The 17,142-nt window shown below is 46.3% G+C and overlaps 1 protein-coding gene across 1 annotated transcript in view; it reads left to right on the top strand.

The window, feature by feature from the left end:
- LOC142316921 (uncharacterized) overlaps window positions 1–12,646 on the top strand; it is a 282,067-nt gene extending 269,421 nt beyond the window's left edge. Inside the window, exon 22 of the mRNA XM_075352699.1 lies at window positions 11,443–12,646. Coding sequence (XP_075208814.1) covers window positions 11,443–12,244 — 802 coding nt within the window. The 3' untranslated portion in view covers window positions 12,245–12,646. The remainder of the gene's footprint in view (window positions 1–11,442) is intronic.
- Window positions 12,647–17,142: the final 4,496 nt, after the last annotated feature.

The following is a 17,142-nucleotide window of genomic DNA, read 5'->3' as shown; positions in this document are numbered from 1 at the left end:
ACAATAGAGGGTATATAAACTCCATCAAACCAATCAAAGAATACATCTCATTAATGAACTCACCAATGGTTGGTTTTATCCCCAGGTGTTACGACTCAGTCATCACTTTCTCAGTTCCATGTTATAACACATGGTCTGAGAATCCAGATCCAGCATGCGTTCCATGAGAACATAAACATCCGGTGTGTACCTAACATCCGGAGCCTCACAGCAGGCGTGCCAGTGGGCACGTCCTGCATGTATCCAGCGTGCGTTCCACAGAGAGGAAGAAGGTCTGTGATGTATATCACTTCCGGACCCTTCACAGTGGGCGTGTCATTAGGCTCGTCACACAGTGAGTGAAATTCCTCCTTAGACTCCTGTGCAGGCTTCTGGACAGGCTCGCAAGTATGAGCGCTCCATTTCAAGCACAGGGGAAAAACTCACAGTGGGCGTGCCAGTAAGCACGTCACACATTAAGTGGAACGCCACACCCACGCCCACTGTGAGTTTTTCCCCTGTGCTTGAAATGGAGCGCTCATACTTGTGAGCCTGAGACGGGTGGATTCCTCTGAGGACCACTATACACTTTATGGTTTGATTATATTGAGTTATTTTTGATAATTTTTTGTACTCATATACTGGACCACTGTCCTTTTCTGAGCAAAATTATCTACTCAATTTTTGTTATGTATGTTTTGTTTTTCTGTTAATTTTGTTATGTTTAGTGGCTCCCTGGATATACATTGTAGGCTGAAACAGTCAGCAATCCAAGGAGCTTTGGGTTACTCGTGTACCTGATCTAGGCTTTTATTGTGAACAGGATTAAAAGTTATATTTTAGCCTCTTAAAATTGCTCTTCTATATTTATTTAAGTGGCCTCCCTCGATATTGAGGACTGCTGTGAATAATCTGGGTTTGGCAATTAGAATGGCTCGTGCTCACATCAAGCAGCAATTCTCAGCGTGTCCAATTTTCTATCCTCCCAGCTATGTGATCCGAGCCGCCTCCGGCCGACAGGCGGAGACTGAACAGCTGTATCTGGCGAAGTGCTGGCGACGTCACCAGCAAGCTGAAGAACTAAGGAGGCCGATGGGGAGCCATCCTACGCGTTTCGGTAGCATAGAAGCTTCCTATCGGTTGTAGGACTCCTGTATAGCTGCTGTGATTGGAAATTCACTTGATGTAGTAATTATTTTTAGCGACTAGACGTCTCCATATTAGTATTCTAGGTATTTCATCGTTATGTTGCCCTATATGTTACCTTTTGAATATATGGAGAAAACCAACAGTTACTAAATAAAATAGAACTAGAACTACCGGCGTATTTAAAAGATACACTTCATATTGTCAACATTATTGACAACGTTGAGTGGAAAGCTGCTTATACATTAGGCACTTTGGATATTCGATCATTTATACTGTGATCGAACATGAGAGAGGCTGTACATCCGCCTAGAAGGCCTTAGGCTATGTGCCCACGTTACGTCGTGTCCCTGCAGAAATTCCTGCAGAGATTTGACAGCACATGTGCGCGTCAAATCGCTGCAGAAACACTGCGTAATGGATGCAGTGTTTCTGCAGAAAAAAAGGCGATTTCATGCGCTCTGGATGCAGCCCCCACCATAGACAAGAGCGGGAGCTGCATCCAAAGCGCACGGAATAATTGACATGTTGCTTTTCTTTGGCGCTCCATTGGGAGACCCAGACAATTGGGTGTATAGCTATGCCTCCGGAGGCCACACAAAGCATTACACTAAAAGTGTAAAGCCCCTCCCCTTCAGGCTATACACCCCCCGTGCTGCTACGGGCTCATCAGTTTTCTTGCTTTGTGCGAAGGAGGTCAGACATCCACGCATAGCTCCACAGCTTAGTCAGCAGCAGCTGCTGACTATGTCGGATGGAAGAAAAGAGGGCCCATACTAGGGCCCCCAGCATGCTCCCTTCTCACCCCACTCTTGTCGGCGGTGTTGTTAAGGTTGAGGTATCCATTGCGGGTACGGAGGCTGGAGCCCACATGCTGCTTTCCTTCCCCATCCCTCAATTAGGGCTCTGGGTGAAGTGGGATCTCATCGGTCTCCAGGCACAGGAGACCGTGCTCCATCCACAGCTCCTGAGGACCCTGCTGGATAGGAGCCGGGTATCGTTCAGGGACATGGCCCTGCTACTTGGAGGTACTCTGGGTCCCCGTGGGGACCGCGCACAGCAACACTCCAGCATTGCTGGGTGTGCTAGTGCACCGGGGACCGCAGCGCTGACTGCGTTTTGTGCCACTATACACTCAGCGTCGCTGAGTGTGTTTGTGTAGGGGGACTGCCGCGCTGGCTGCCGCTGCCATGGGTATCACTGCGGCGCGGCTGGGACTGTTAGTGCGCCGGGGACTTCCGCGCCGACCGCGCTTATACGGCGGCCGCGCTTATAACTCGAGTCCCCGGCTTCTGCGGCCTAGTCTCTTTTTCTTCCCGCCCTCAGCCCTGCCAGTCAGGGGAAGGGCGGGACGCTGTACAGGGTATGGCTACAGTACAGCAGCACTGAGGGCTGGAGCATGCTTTGCATACTCCACCCCCCTCACTCTGCACAGTGGGGCACCAGTTCCCGCACTTTTCTGGGTCACGCCCACGGCTCCCTCCTCTCCTCAGGACGCTGGCAGCCATTATTCTCAGCTCTGCTAACGCTGGAGAGGAGAGACAAGCTCAAAGAGACCCAGGCAGGAATTCTGGTGCCCACACAACCGCTTTGCAAGGGCGGTAAGCAGCACCTGTGGTGCTGGCCCCACTAGTGCAGAAGTGTATTTATAGTTTATGGATTATAGTCTATACTTTACACTGTATGGTGCACTGTTGATTTTTGGCTATATCCCCTCCTGTATTGCTCAGAGGAGACAACAGCATGTCGTCCACAAATAGCAAGGGACAGACTTACTATGCTGCCTGTGCAGCATGTACGGCTATACTGCCGGCAGGTTCCACTGACCCTCATTGTGTGCAATGCTCGGCCCCTGTGGCACTTACTCAGCCGGAGCCTCTGCTAAGGGTGGCCCAGGGGGAACCACCTGTTAACGCTGTCCAGGTGACAGGGACGGAGTTTGCAGTTTTTACTGAAAGACTTTCTGAGACTATGGCTAAGATATTAGAAGCCTTGCAGTCAAGGCCAGCATCTCAAGCCAGGGGCACTGTAGAATCATTGTCCCATGGTCCCCCTCAGTTGGAACAGCAATGTCTTCCCGGGGTGTCTCATGGATCCCAGGGTGAGGTCTCTGACACGGACCGCAACCCCAGACCGACTAAGAAAGCTCGCTATGAAATCCCCTCGACATCATCACAATGTTCAGGGTCTCAGCGAGAGGACTCTCTGTATGATGAAGCGGAGGTAGCTGATCAGGATTCTGACCCTGAAGCCGCTCTCAACCTTGATACTCCTGATGGGGACGCCATAGTGAATGATCTTATTGCGTCCATCAATGAAATGTTGGATATTTCTCCCTCAGCTCCTCCAGTGGAGGAGTCAGCTTCTCAGCAGGAGAAATTCCGTTTCAGGTTTCCCAAGCGTACAAAGAGTATGTTTCTGGACCACTCTGACTTCAGAGAGGCAGTCCAGAAACACCGAGATTGTCCAGATAAGCGTTTTTCCAAGCGCCTTAAGGATACACGTTACCCTTTCCCCCCTGACGTGGTCAAGGGCTGGACTCAGTGTCCCAAGGTGGATCCTCCAATCTCCAGACTGGCGGCTAGATCCATAGTTGCAGTGGAAGATGGAGCTTCACTCAAGGATGCCACTGACAGACAGATGGAGCTCTGGTTGAAATCCATCTATGAAGCTATCGGCGCGTCTTTTGCTCCAGCATTCGCAGCCGTATGGGCACTCCAAGCTATCTCAGCTGGTCAGGCGCAAATTGACGCACTCACACGTACGTCTGCGCCGCAGGTGGCGTCCATAACCTCTCAAACGTCGGCATTTGCGGCCTACGCTATTAATGCTGTCCTGGACTCTGCGAGCCGTACGGCGGTTGCAGCCGCCAATTCGGTGGCAATACGCAGGGCCTTATGGCTGCGGGAATGGAAGGCAGATTCGGCTTCCAAAAAGTGCTTAACTGGTTTGCCATTTTCTGGCGAACGTTTATTTGGTGAGAGATTGGATGAAATCATCAAACAATCCAAGGGAAAGGAAACATCCTTACCCCAAGCCAAACCAAAAACACCCCAACAGAGGAGGGGACAGTCGAGGTTTCGGTCCTTTCGGGGTGCGGGCAGGTCCCAATTCTCCTCGTCCAAAAGACCTCAGAAAGATCAGAGGAACTCCGACGCGTGGCGGTCTAAATCACGCCCTAAAAAGACCGCCGGAGGTGCCGCTACCAAGGCGGCTTCCTCATGACTTACGGCCTCCTCACACCGCATCCTCGGTCGGTGGCAGGCTCTCCCGCTTTTGCGACACCTGGCTACCACAAGTAAAAGACCGTTGGGTGAGAGACATTTTGTCTCACGGTTACAGGATAGAGTTCAGCTCGCGTCCTCCGACTCGATTCTTCAGAACATCTCCGCCTCCCGAGCGAGCCGATGCTCTGCTGCAGGCGGTGGACATTCTGAAGGCAGAAGGAGTGGTGGTCCCGGTTCCTCTTCAGCAACAGCGTCACGGTTTCTACTCCAACCTGTTTGTGGTTCCAAAGAAGGACGGGTCCTTCCGTCCTGTTTTGGACCTAAAACTGCTCAACAAACACGTAAGGACCAGGCGGTTGCGGATGGAATCCCTCCTACACTCTCAGGGTCACTCTGTGATACCCTACTTAGACGATCTGCTGGTCAAGGCACCCTCTCAAGAGGCATGCCAACACAGCCTCAACGTCACTCTGGAGATTCTCCAGAGTTTCGGGTGGATCATCAATTTTCCAAAGTCAAATCTGACACCGGTCCAATCGCTGACATATCTTGGCATGGAGTTTCATACTCTTCCAGCGATAGTGAAGCTTCCGCTGGACAAACAGCGTCCGCTACAGACAGGGGTACAATCTCTCCTTCAAGGTCGGTCACACCCCTTGAGGCGCCTCATGCACTTCCTGGGGAAGATGGTGGCAGCAATGGAAGCAGTACCTTTCGCGCAGTTTCACCTGCGTCTCCTTCAAGGGGACTGGGCGGTGGTCACGACGGACGCGAGCCTGTCAGGGTGGGGAGCAGTTTTTCTCCACCACAGGGCTCAGGGTACGTGGACTCAGCAAGAGTCCTCACTTCAGATCAATGTATTGGAGATCAGGGCAGTGTATCTTGCCCTAAAAGCGTTCCAGCAGTGGCTGGAAGGCAAGCAGATCCGAATTCAGTCGGACAACTCCACAGCGGTGGCTTACATCAACCACCAAGGTGGGACACGCAGTCGGCAAGCCTTCCAGGAAGTCCGGCGGATTCTGCCGTGGGTGGAAGACGATTGGTCGCAGTTTCAGCTTCCTTATGTGTTTCCTCCTCTGGCACTGTTGCCCAGAGTGTTACGCAAGATCAGGGCCGACTGCCGCCGCGCCATCCTCGTCGCTCCAGACTGGCCGAGGAGGTCGTGGTACCCAGATCTGTGGCATCTCATGGTCGGCCACCCGTGGGCACTGCCAGATCGACCAGATTTGCTGTCTCAAGGGCCGTTTTTCCATCTGAATTCTGCGGCCCTCAACCTGACTGTGTGGCCATTGAGTCCTGGATCTTAGCGTCTTCAGGATTATCTCAAGAGGTCATTTCCACTATGAGACAGGCTAGGAAACCAACGTCCGCCAAGATCTACCACAGGACGTGGAAAATATTCCTGTCGTGGTGCTCTGCTCAGGCGTTTTCTCCCTGGCCTTTTGCCTTGCCCACTTTTCTGTCCTTTCTTCAATCCGGATTGGAAAAGGGTTTGTCGCTAGGCTCCCTTAAGGGACAAGTCTCTGCGCTCTGTGTTTTTTCAGAAGCGCCTGGCCAGGCTCCCACAGGTACGCACGTTCCTGCAGGGGGTTTGTCACATCGTTCCTCCTTACAAGCGTCCGTTAGAACCCTGGGATCTGAACAGGGTGCTGATGGTCCTTCAGAAACCACCGTTCGAGCCAATGAGGGATATTTCGCTCGCACGCCTTTCGCAGAAAGTGGTTTTTCTAGTAGCAGTCACCTCACTTCGGAGAGTGTCTGAGTTGGCAGCGTTATCATGCAAAGCTCCTTTCCTGGTGTTTCACCAGGACAAGGTGGTTCTGCGTCCGGTTCCGGAATTCCTCCCTAAGGTGGTATCCCCTTTTCATCTCAATCAGGACATCTCCTTACCCTCGTTTTGTCCTCATCCAGTTCACCAATGTGAAAAGGATTTGCACTTGTTAGATCTGGTGAGAGCACTCAGACTCTACATTTCTCGTACGGCGCCCCTGCGCCGCTCGGATGCACTCTTTGTCCTTGTCGCTGGCCAGCGTAAAGGGACACAAGCTTCCAAATCAACCCTAGCTCGGTGGATCAAGGAACCAATTCTCGAAGCTTACCGTTCCTCGGGGCTTCCGGTTCCCTCAGGACTGAAGGCCCATTCTACCAGGGCCGTGGGAGCGTCCTGGGCCTTGCGACACCAGGCTACGGCTCAGCAGGTGTGTCAGGCAGCTACCTGGTCGAGCCTGCACACTTTCACAAAACACTATCAGGTGCATACCTATGCTTCGGCAGATGCCAGCCTAGGTAGACGAGTCCTTCAGGCGGCGGTTGCCCACCTGTAGGACGGAGCCGTTACGGCTCTATTATGAGGTATTATTTACCCACCCAGGGACTGCTTTTGGACGTCCCAATTGTCTGGGTCTCCCAATGGAGCGCCAAAGAAGAAGGAAATTTTGTTTACTTACCGTAAATTCCTTTTCTTCTAGCTCCAATTGGGAGACCCAGCACCCGCCCCTGTTTTTTTGTGTACACATGTTGTTCATGTTAAATGGTTTCAGTTCTCCGATATTCCTTCGGATTGAATTTACTTTAAACCAGTTTATAATTTTTTCCTCCTTCTGGCTTTTGCACCAAAACTGATGAGCCCGTAGCAGCACGGGGGGTGTATAGCCTGAAGGGGAGGGGCTTTACACTTTTAGTGTAATGCTTTGTGTGGCCTCCGGAGGCAGTAGCTATACACCCAATTGTCTGGGTCTCCCAATTGGAGCTAGAAGAAAAGGAATTTACGGTAAGTAAACAAAATTCCCTTCTTTAGAACGCAGCGATTTGGAACAAAAATTTGGCATTCAAATCGCTGCGCTCTCAAACGCAACGTGCGCATGGATTCATAGATTGGTTGCAGGTCGCATGCATTTACAAATGCATGAAATTCGGCAAGGTGCGCACACAGCCTTACAATCCACAAATAAATATAATATAAAACAAATTGAATACATAGTTGAATGTATCAATTTTATCTTAGAACATAATTATTTTCTCTGTAATGATTAGTTTGTATCCAGAAATGGAGTACAGCAATGGGGACGCGTTTCGCACCCAGCTATTCAAATTTGTTTGTGGGTAATTGGGAGGATACTGCTATTTATAGGAATGGAAATTTAAAAAGCGGATTAATTCTATGGCATAGATTCATAGACGATGTCATCTTTATTTGGGATAACACAGTAGAACCATTAGAACAATTTTTAAGAGATATCAATGACAATGATTTTAGATTAGATTTCGCCCCTACAATTAGCGATACCAGCGTCAACTTTCTGGATCTTACCATTTCTGTACAAAATGATAAATTGTGCTCTAGAAGCTATAAGAAGGAAGCGGATGCCAACAGCTATATTCCCCGGACCAGCTGCCACTTACCTTCCTGGCTTACCGATATCCCACGTGGACAACTAATGAGACTGAAGAGAAATTCTACCCTAATTGATGACTTTAAGCAAGAATCAAAGCAACTAATGTCACAATTTTTAATTAACCCCTTCACGACCTTGGACGAATCTATCCTTCATGGAGCGTGTCAGGTTAAGCCCCGCCCCCTGCCGCGGGCAGGCGGCGGCGGTCGGCACACATCAGCTGTTTTCAACAGCTGACGTGTGCCTGCATGTTGCGAGTGGAATCGCTTCCACTCGCAACATTTAACCCCTTAAATCTCGCTGCCAAAGTCTGGCAGCGAGATCTATATGCGCGCGGCCATGATTTTTACTACCGCCGCCCCCACCGGAAGTCACGTGAGTGATCACGTGACTTTCGGTGGTTGCCATCGTAGCACAGGGTCATGTGATGACGCCTGCAGCTATGATGTTTCACTTTCGTTTTCCCTCGGCTCAGAGCAGAGGGAAACAGGAAGTGACTGTATCTGCTGTTTACAGCTGTGTAGCTGTGATCAGCAGATAGATAAGAGCGATCGGATTGCTGATCGCTATAGCCCCCTAGGGAAACTAGTAAAATAAAAAAAAAAGTAAAAAAAAAGTTTTAAAAAATAAAAAAAACCTAAAAGTTCAAATCACCCCCCTTTCACCCCATTGAAAATGAAAGGGTTAAAAAATAAATAAACATACACATATTTGGTATCGCCGCGTTCAGAAATGCCCGATCTATCAAAATATAAAATCAATTGATCTGATTGGTAAACGGTGTAGTGGCAAAAAAATTCCAAACGCCAAAATTACGTTTTTTTTGGTCGCCGCATGTTTTGCGCAAAATGCAATAACAGGCGATCAAAACGTAGCATCTGCGCAAAAATGGTACCAATAAAAATGTTAGCTCGAGACGCAAAAAATAAGGCGTCACTGAGCCATAGATCCCAAAAATGAGAATGCTACGTGTTTTGGAAAATGGCGCAAAACGTACGCCGCTTTTATTGGACAAACTTGTGATTTTTTTTAACCCCTTAGATACAAGTAAACCTATACATGTTTGGTGTCTACAAACTCGCACCGACCTAAGGCATCACATAGATACATCGGTTTTACCATATAGTGAACAATATAGTGAATAAAACATCCCGAAAACTATTGTGCCATCACACTTTTTTTGCAGTTTTTCCACACTTGGAATTTTTTTGCTGTTTTCCAGTACACCATATGGTAAAATCTATGGTTTCATTTAAAAGTACAACTCGTCCCGCAAAAAACAAGCCCTCATATGGCAAGATTGACAGAAAAATAAAAAAGTTACGGCTCTCGGGAGAAAAGGAGCAAAAAACAAAAACGGAAAGTGCCCGGGGGCTGAAGGGGTTAAGGGATATAATCCCGAGCATTTCACGGAAGAGTTCAATAAAGTCTTAGACATGCCAAGAGAACATCTTATAAGGGTCAAACTGAAGAGTGAGGTTTCGACTGATCTGAATAAACAAATTAGACAATTGCCAATTATAACTACTTTTCATACTAAGAGTAGAATTTTCCAAAATATTGTTCAAAAACATTGGCATTTTTTATTTCAGGATAAGATCCTGGGACCTTTACTTCTTGTAATACCATGATTTATTTTCAGAAGGACAAAAACCTTGGGTAATGTACAAAAAGACCTCTTACCGTTCAAATGAAAGAACATATGGTTAACATTACTAAAGGATTGTGGGACATCCACTATCCAGAAATTATTGTGAAAAACATAATAAATCAATAAAAAATACTATTTGACTTTTTCAATACCACAAAAAAAAATAAAGAAAATTGTCGGGGGGTGATTTTATTAAATTGATGTCGAGATGTGAATCTAAGTGGATTTTTAGTCTAAACACCACGACCCCGGCAGGTCTAAATACAGATTTCGAAATTGTTGCTTTTTGAGTGTCATAAATCACTCAAAATAAATGTTGGTTTTATTAAATAATTTGATTGTAACTTATTTATATTTTTCTAATGATTTAGTTTTTAATAAACAATCAATAAAAAAAATTTAACACAACCACTATTATATATTTAAATAAAAGTTGACACAAATAATCTAAACTTCTATAGACCAGGAAAGATTGTTTTGTTCTTATTTTTATATTCTAGTTCTATACTTAGTAACTGTTGGTTTTCTCCATATATTCAAAAGGTAACATATAGGGCAACATAACGATGAAATACTTGAAATACTAATATGGAGACGTCTAGTGGCTAAACATATTACTACATCAAGTGAATTTCCAATCAGAATTTATCAGCAGCCATATAGGAGTTCTACAACCGATAGGAAGCTTGTATGCTACCAAAACGCGTAGGTGGCTCCCTTTCGGCCTCCTTAGTTTTTCAGCTTGCTGATGACGTCGCCAGCACTTCGCCAGACACAGCTGTTCCGTCCTCGCCTGCCAGCCGGAGGCGGCTCGGATCACATAGCGTGTCCAGTTTTCTATTCTCCCAGCCGAGAACGGCTCGTGCTCACAATAAGCAGCAATTCTAATTGCCAAACCCAGATTACAACCGTTCTGGGAGCCTGCAACTTATAACACAGGGGCTGATACAAAGGACGTTACCTTGCTCTCTCATCAAACAGTGAGTTACTATACAACATTACATCCAAGATGGCATCACGGATACTTAAAAATCCCTTGGCGTTTGCCATAATATTTATATCAGAGTATTGTTCGTAATGGGGTTTTAGCCGGTGAGCAATAATCACACAGCACTAAAGTTATTACATGTGTTGGTGATTTGTGATCCATAATAAGTTGAACATTCCCTTTATTTCAGCATATTAAGGATATTCATCTGGTAATAACAAGTAACATTTTAGTAATCATCGCCTATCTATGATATCGCATCTTAGCTGAGACAGGTAAATAATATTTGCTAGTGCCATGGTTAGTACTTTATATTATTAATACTGTAATTGATCATTAATTTCCATGCACGTAAAGGCATCAGGGGCTAAATATTAACATTTTGTGCGTCACATGTTTCCTTGATCACAACATGACAGGTAATTATGGTTTATATATGTATTTTTTTGAATGTTTAGCGCAGTAGTGCATTGAAAATAATATTTAGCTTAGAATTTGCTTCCCTTTCTGAGTTCCATATAGCAGCCGCATGGCTCCCAATACTGTGTTATGTGACTATAAAATCAGGTTTGTAATGTCCTTTGCATAACTCTGTCGGTGACAGGTCATCGATGACTCCTCATTTTAGCAGAGTGCATTGTGCTATGTGGACCAAGCATACAGCCTCTTGCGCCTTGAATAGCACTGGACGTACGTCGAAATAGTTTTAGCATGAAGCAGATATCAAGGGAGACTGATATATAGTTTGAAACTTGTGTGGGGGGAAGCCAATGCTCTTGTGTATCCAGCCTAATAGGAAAATTAGACATTTGTCTACATTGTGGGTTAAAGAATATAATGAAATTCATTTGTTCTCCTAACAGAAAATCCCAGTAAGAAGTCTTATAAAGTAGAAGATGAAGGTGTTACGCAGCACTCTTCGGGAAGAAACTCCTATTCACAGCCTGGGACATTGTTTACGCATAAATCAAATCGTGGTATCCATGAGAGAAGGCACACAGGAGAGAAGCCGTATCCATGTTTATTATGCGGAAAATATTTTACAACAAAATCAATTCTTGTAAATCATCAGAAAATTCATACAGGAGAGAAGCCGTATTCATGTTCAGATTGTGGGAAAAGTTTTAGAAATAAATCACATCTTGTTAGACATGAGAGAATTCACACAGGAGAGAGGCCGTATTCATGCTCTGTATGTGGGAAATGTTTTACCGAAAAAGCAAATCTTGTTACACACGAAAGAATTCACACAGGAGAGAAGCCGTTTTCATGTCCAGAATGTGGGAAAAGTTTTACAGATAGATCAAGTCTTGTAACTCATCAGAAAATTCACAAAGGAGTGAAGCCATTTCCATGTGGAGTATGTGGGAAATGTTTTATATATAAATCAAATCTTGTTAGGCATGAGAGAACACACACAGGGGAGAAGCCGTATTCATGTTCACTATGTGGAAAATGCTTTACTGGTAAAACAAATCTTGTTATACATGACAGAATTCACCGAGGAGAAAAGCCGTATCCATGTCCAGTATGTGGGAGACGCTTTACAGATAAATCAAGTCTCTTTATCCATGAGAGAATTCACACAGGAGAGAAGCCGTATTCATGTTCACATTGTGGGAAATGCTTCCCAAAAAAATCACATCTTGTTAAACATCAGAGAATTCATACAGGAGAAAAGCCGTATTCGTGTTCAGAATGTGGGAAATGCTTTACAGGTAGACCGAATCTTGTTATACATGAGCGAATACACAGAGGAGAGAGGCCATATTCATGTTCTGTATGTAAAAAATGTTTTACAGATAAATCAAGCCTTGTTAAACATGAGAAAAGTCACACAGGAGAAAAGCCACTTTGATGATATGCGGAAAATGTTTTACAAGGAAATCAATTTTGAACCTTAACAGAGGAGAATCTACAGACTTTTGTAACACCTAAAATGCTAGAAGTGCAAGAAAAATATGTTAACACTACAAGTTATTCAAAGACATTTAAACAGGAATTGCTGTGTCAGGTGGAATTAGCTTGGATCTACTAATCGCCCTATATTTACCCAATTTCAACTGTGACCGTAAAACAAGAATGAGCAGTAATAATGTGGATTTAAGGAACAAGGGCCGTGTTCACTTTAAGTTGTCACCAGAAACCTGAATTTAACACATGTAGAAAGAATAATATTTGATTTTCATTCATACAGTATATAAAATATAATTAAGCGGAATGAAATTTCTGTTGAACACGATTAAAAGCCTTGTTCACACTTGTGTATGTTGGACATTATTCTGCATCACCTTTCGATTTTAGATAAAATCAGGGTAGGTCCAAAACCTAGGAAAGTGCAAATTTTTCCAACATATTTTTCTCAGTGTCTTGACAGCATTTAGAACAAAGCTTTGCCTTGGTCTTTCAAAAACGCTCCCTTTTTTTTTTCAGCCATTCATTACTGCGTTTACTGAAATCTTTAGGATCATTGTCATGTTTCAAGGTTCACATTGGGCTGAGATGTATAAGGGTTCTATGAGCATAGAATATTGATGACTTATTCCCAAAATAGGTCATTGATATCAGATTGTTGTGGCTGCCATGTGTCAGACCCCAACAATCAGCTGGTGTTGGCTCTTCTGGCCAGTGAACGGAGCTCTGTTCAAGTGGCCACAGCCACGTAGAGAGAAAAGGCTCCTATTTTGAATAGGTTCTGCAGTACTTGGTAGTGGCCACTTCACAATGAACCTGTCACAGGTTGTCTGTTGGTAAGCTACATCCATGTGCCTTCTTTTCCAAGAAGTTATTTCCAGATGACTGTAATATCACGAGGACCGGGGCTCCTAATGTGGCCCTCAGACCCTAGCTGTCCCTGATCCCAGAGATACGTCTAATGGTGACGATGTCTGGGCTGCTTTCCTTACCCTGCTCCTGAACGTCCATGATCTAATACCCTTCCTGTCCCTGACCCCAGGGGAGGACCGGGACAGGAGTGGTAGGACACACAGATAAGGATAAACGGGAAACCAAAACTTAATCACACAACACGGTCACACACAGGTATCAGACAACAATCAGACAACAAGTGATAAAGAGGAAAATAAGAGCAGGGAGGAAAGGAGACGACAAGAGAACTTCACAACAAGACCACGCACAAAGCAATACAATCACCAGCAGGACTGGGATACAATAGCCCACGAATCTTTAGCTACACCTGTCTGTGTAGATCTCTGTGTGAGAGCCCATCCACCATCGGCACCTGCCAGCTTTAATTATTTGAGGTCTGGTGAGTGTGTTTTGTTGGGGGGGAGGGGAGGTGTCTACTTCCATTTGGTTGTATCTGCATCTTTTGGGGCTGTCTGCCTTCTTTGATGAAAAGTTCTGCTGTATTTAACTATTTTAGCTGCTTCCACACTTCTTATGGAACTGCAACTAGGGCTTAATTTTGGAGTAGGGTTTATATTTTAAGCATACTAAAAGCCCCAAGAATCCTGCTAGTGCTTATTTTTGGGGTAGGTCTTATTTTTGGTGAAACAGTACCTGTCTAAAATGTATCTGATGTGTCTCTATATCAGATGAGTAGATCAAGATATCATACAAATAAAGCACCACAGAACTGCCCACCAAATAGTGAAAAATGTCATTCACAAAATGCTGGAAAAAAACAGGGGCATTAGTGAAACCAAATGTCATGACCAGACTTTTAATATGCCCACAGGTATAGTGAAATCCATTTTCCATTCATTCCGTTGTCTGATTCTAAGCAGATTGTAGCCCCTCTTACCTCAAACCTGGAGTATCACTGTGCTCCCACAATCTGATTTGAATAAATCCCGAATCACAGGAAGAAGATATGGGTCTTGGACGGTAATCTGATTCAATTCCCGAAAATCTAAAGCGTGGAGAGCCCCATCTTTTTTTTTTTTTTTAACTGTAGTTTTTATTGAATTACATTAAGTTAAACAGATTATATCAATTAACATAAGCCCAATACCATTGTATACTATAAAAATGTATATCAATGCAAGAAGAAGAAGGGAATTTTGTTACTTACCGTAAATTCCTTTTCTTCTAGCTCTTATTGGGAGACCCAGACGATTGGGTGTATAGCTACTGCCTCCGGAGGCCACACAAAGCATTACACTAAAAAGTGTAAGGCCCCTCCCCTTCTGGCTATACACCCCCCGTGGGATCACGGGATGCTCAGTTTTAGTGCTAAAGCAAGAAGGAGGAAAGCCAATAACTGGTTTAAACAAATTCACTCCGAGTAACATCGGAGAACTGAAAACCGTTCAACATGAACAACATGTGTACCCGCAAACAAACCCAAAAATCCCGAAGGACAACAGGGCGGGTGCTGGGTCTCCCAATAAGAGCTAGAAGAAAAGGAATTTACGGTAAGTAACAAAATTCCCTTCTTCTTCGGCGCTCTATTGGGAGACCCAGACGATTGGGACGTCCAAAAGCAGTCCCTGGGTGGGTAACGAAATACCTCATGTTAGAGCTGCAAGACAGCCCTCCCCTACGGGGAGGCCACTGCCGCATGCAGGACTCTTCTACCTAGGCTGGCGTCCGCCGAAGCATAGGCATGCACCTGATAATGTTTGGTGAAAGTGTGCAGACTCGACCAGGTAGCTGCCTGGCACACCTGTTGAGCTGTAGCCTGGTGTCGTAATGCCCAGGACGCACCCACAGCTCTGGTTGAATGGGCCTTCAGCCCTGATGGAACCGGAAGCCCCGCAGAACGGTAGGCTTCAAGAATTGGTTCTTTGATCCATCGAGCCAGGGTGGCTTTAGAAGCCTGCGACCCCTTGCGCTGACCAGCGACAAGGACAAAGAGTGCATCAGAGCGGCGCAGGGGCGCCGTGCGGGAAATGTAGAGTCTGAGTGCTCTCACTAGATCTACGAAATGTAAATCCTTTTCATACCGGTGAACCGGATGAGGACAAAAAGAAGGTAACGAGATATCCTGATTAAGATGAAACGAGGATACTACCTTAGGGAGAAACTCCTGAATGGGGCGCAGCACTACCTTGTCCTGGTGGAACACCAGGAAGGGAGCCTTGGATGACAGTGCTGCTAGCTCAGACACTCTCCGAAGAGATGTGATCGCTACCAGAAAGGCCACTTTCTGTGACAGTCGAGGAAGGGAAACATCCTTCCGAGGTTCGAAAGGCGGCTTCTGGAGGGCAACTAGTACTCTGTTCAGATCCCATGGATCTAACGGCCGCTTGTACGGGGGCACGATATGACAAACCCCCTGCAGGAACGTGCGCACTTTAGGAAGGCGTGCCAGACGCTTCTGAAAAAAAAACACGTATAGTGCCGAGACTTGCCCTTTAAGGGAGCCTAACGACAAGCCCTTTTCTAACCCCGATTGTAGGAAGGAAAGAAAAGTAGGCAATGAAATGGCCCGGGAGACACTCCCTGAGCAGAGCACCAGGATAAGAAAATCTTCCACGTCCGTGGTAGATCTTAGCAGACGTGGGCTCCATAGCCTGTGCCAAGGTGGCAACGACCTCTTGGAATAATCCTGAGAACACTAGGATCTAGGATGCAATGGCCATACAGTAGGTTCAGGGCCGTAGAATTCAGCTGTTGTGCCGATTCGTGAAACCCGTCCGGGTGCAGAGACCATTCTCCTGCGTCCACGCCCTGGTGACTGAGGAAGTCTGCTTCCCAGTTTTCTACGCCCGGGATGTGAACTGCGGAGATGGTGTAGCTCTGTCTTCCACCCCCAGCAGAATCCGGTGGACTTCCAGGGAGGCTCGCCGACTGCGTAGGCCGCCTTGGTGGTTGATGTATGCCACTGCTGTGGATTGTCCGACTGAATTCGGATCTGTTTGCCTTCCAGCCACTGCAGGAAGTCTTGCAGGGCAATATACACTGCCCAGAGCTCGAGACAATTGATCTGAAGAGTGGACTCCTCTGAAGAGAGTCCTTGATCGTCTGAGAAAGGGGGGCGTTCCTGTGTAGGGACATCGACTTCCCCTCACATTAGCGAAGAATGTTCTATTGAAGTGGACGCAGATGAAACTGCGTGAAAGGGACTGCCTCTGGAAGAGGCGTCTCCTTGAAGGAGAGACTGCACCCTCGTCTGCAGTGACCGCTGTTTGTCCAGTGGAAGCTTCACCATCGCTGAGAGAGTGTGAAACTCTATGCCGAGCCTATGCCAGCGATTGGGTTTAACTTTGAAAAGTTGAGGACTCCCCCGAAACTCTGGGAAGTTTCCAGCGCCATGTGCAGGCTGTGTTGGCATGCCTTTTAAGAGAGTGCCTTGACAAGGAGATTGTCCAAGCAAGGGATCACAGAGTGACCGTGAGAGTGCGGGACTGCTGTCACTGCTGCCATCAACTTGGTGAACACCCGTGGGGCTGTCGCCAGACTGCAGGGTAGGGCTATGAACTGAAGATGCTCGTCTTTAATAACGCATCATAGCAAACGCCGGTGCCCTGGACCAATCGGCACATGGAGATAAGCATCCTGATGTCTATTGATGCTAGGAAATCTCCTTGAGGCATTGAGGCAAAAACGGAGCGGGGGGTTCCATCCGGAACCGCCTGGTTTTCACGTGCTTGTTGAGCAGTTTAAGGTCCAGAACGGAACGGAAGGAGCCGTCCTATTTTGGCACCACGACCAGGTCAGAGCAAAAAGCGTATCTTGTTCCTGAGGAGGAACAGGGATTACCACTCCTCCTGCCTGCAGAAGAGCCTCTGCTCGGTCGGTGAGGAAGTTTTGAGACAAACTGACTCTCACCCACAGGCCTTTGACCTG

The sequence above is a fragment of the Anomaloglossus baeobatrachus genome, chromosome 6 (genome assembly GCF_048569485.1).
Source record: "Anomaloglossus baeobatrachus isolate aAnoBae1 chromosome 6, aAnoBae1.hap1, whole genome shotgun sequence".
Taxonomy (NCBI): Eukaryota; Metazoa; Chordata; class Amphibia; order Anura; family Aromobatidae; genus Anomaloglossus; species Anomaloglossus baeobatrachus.
The sequence above is the reverse complement of the archived record's forward strand: the minus strand, read 5'-3'. Positions and strand labels throughout refer to the sequence as shown.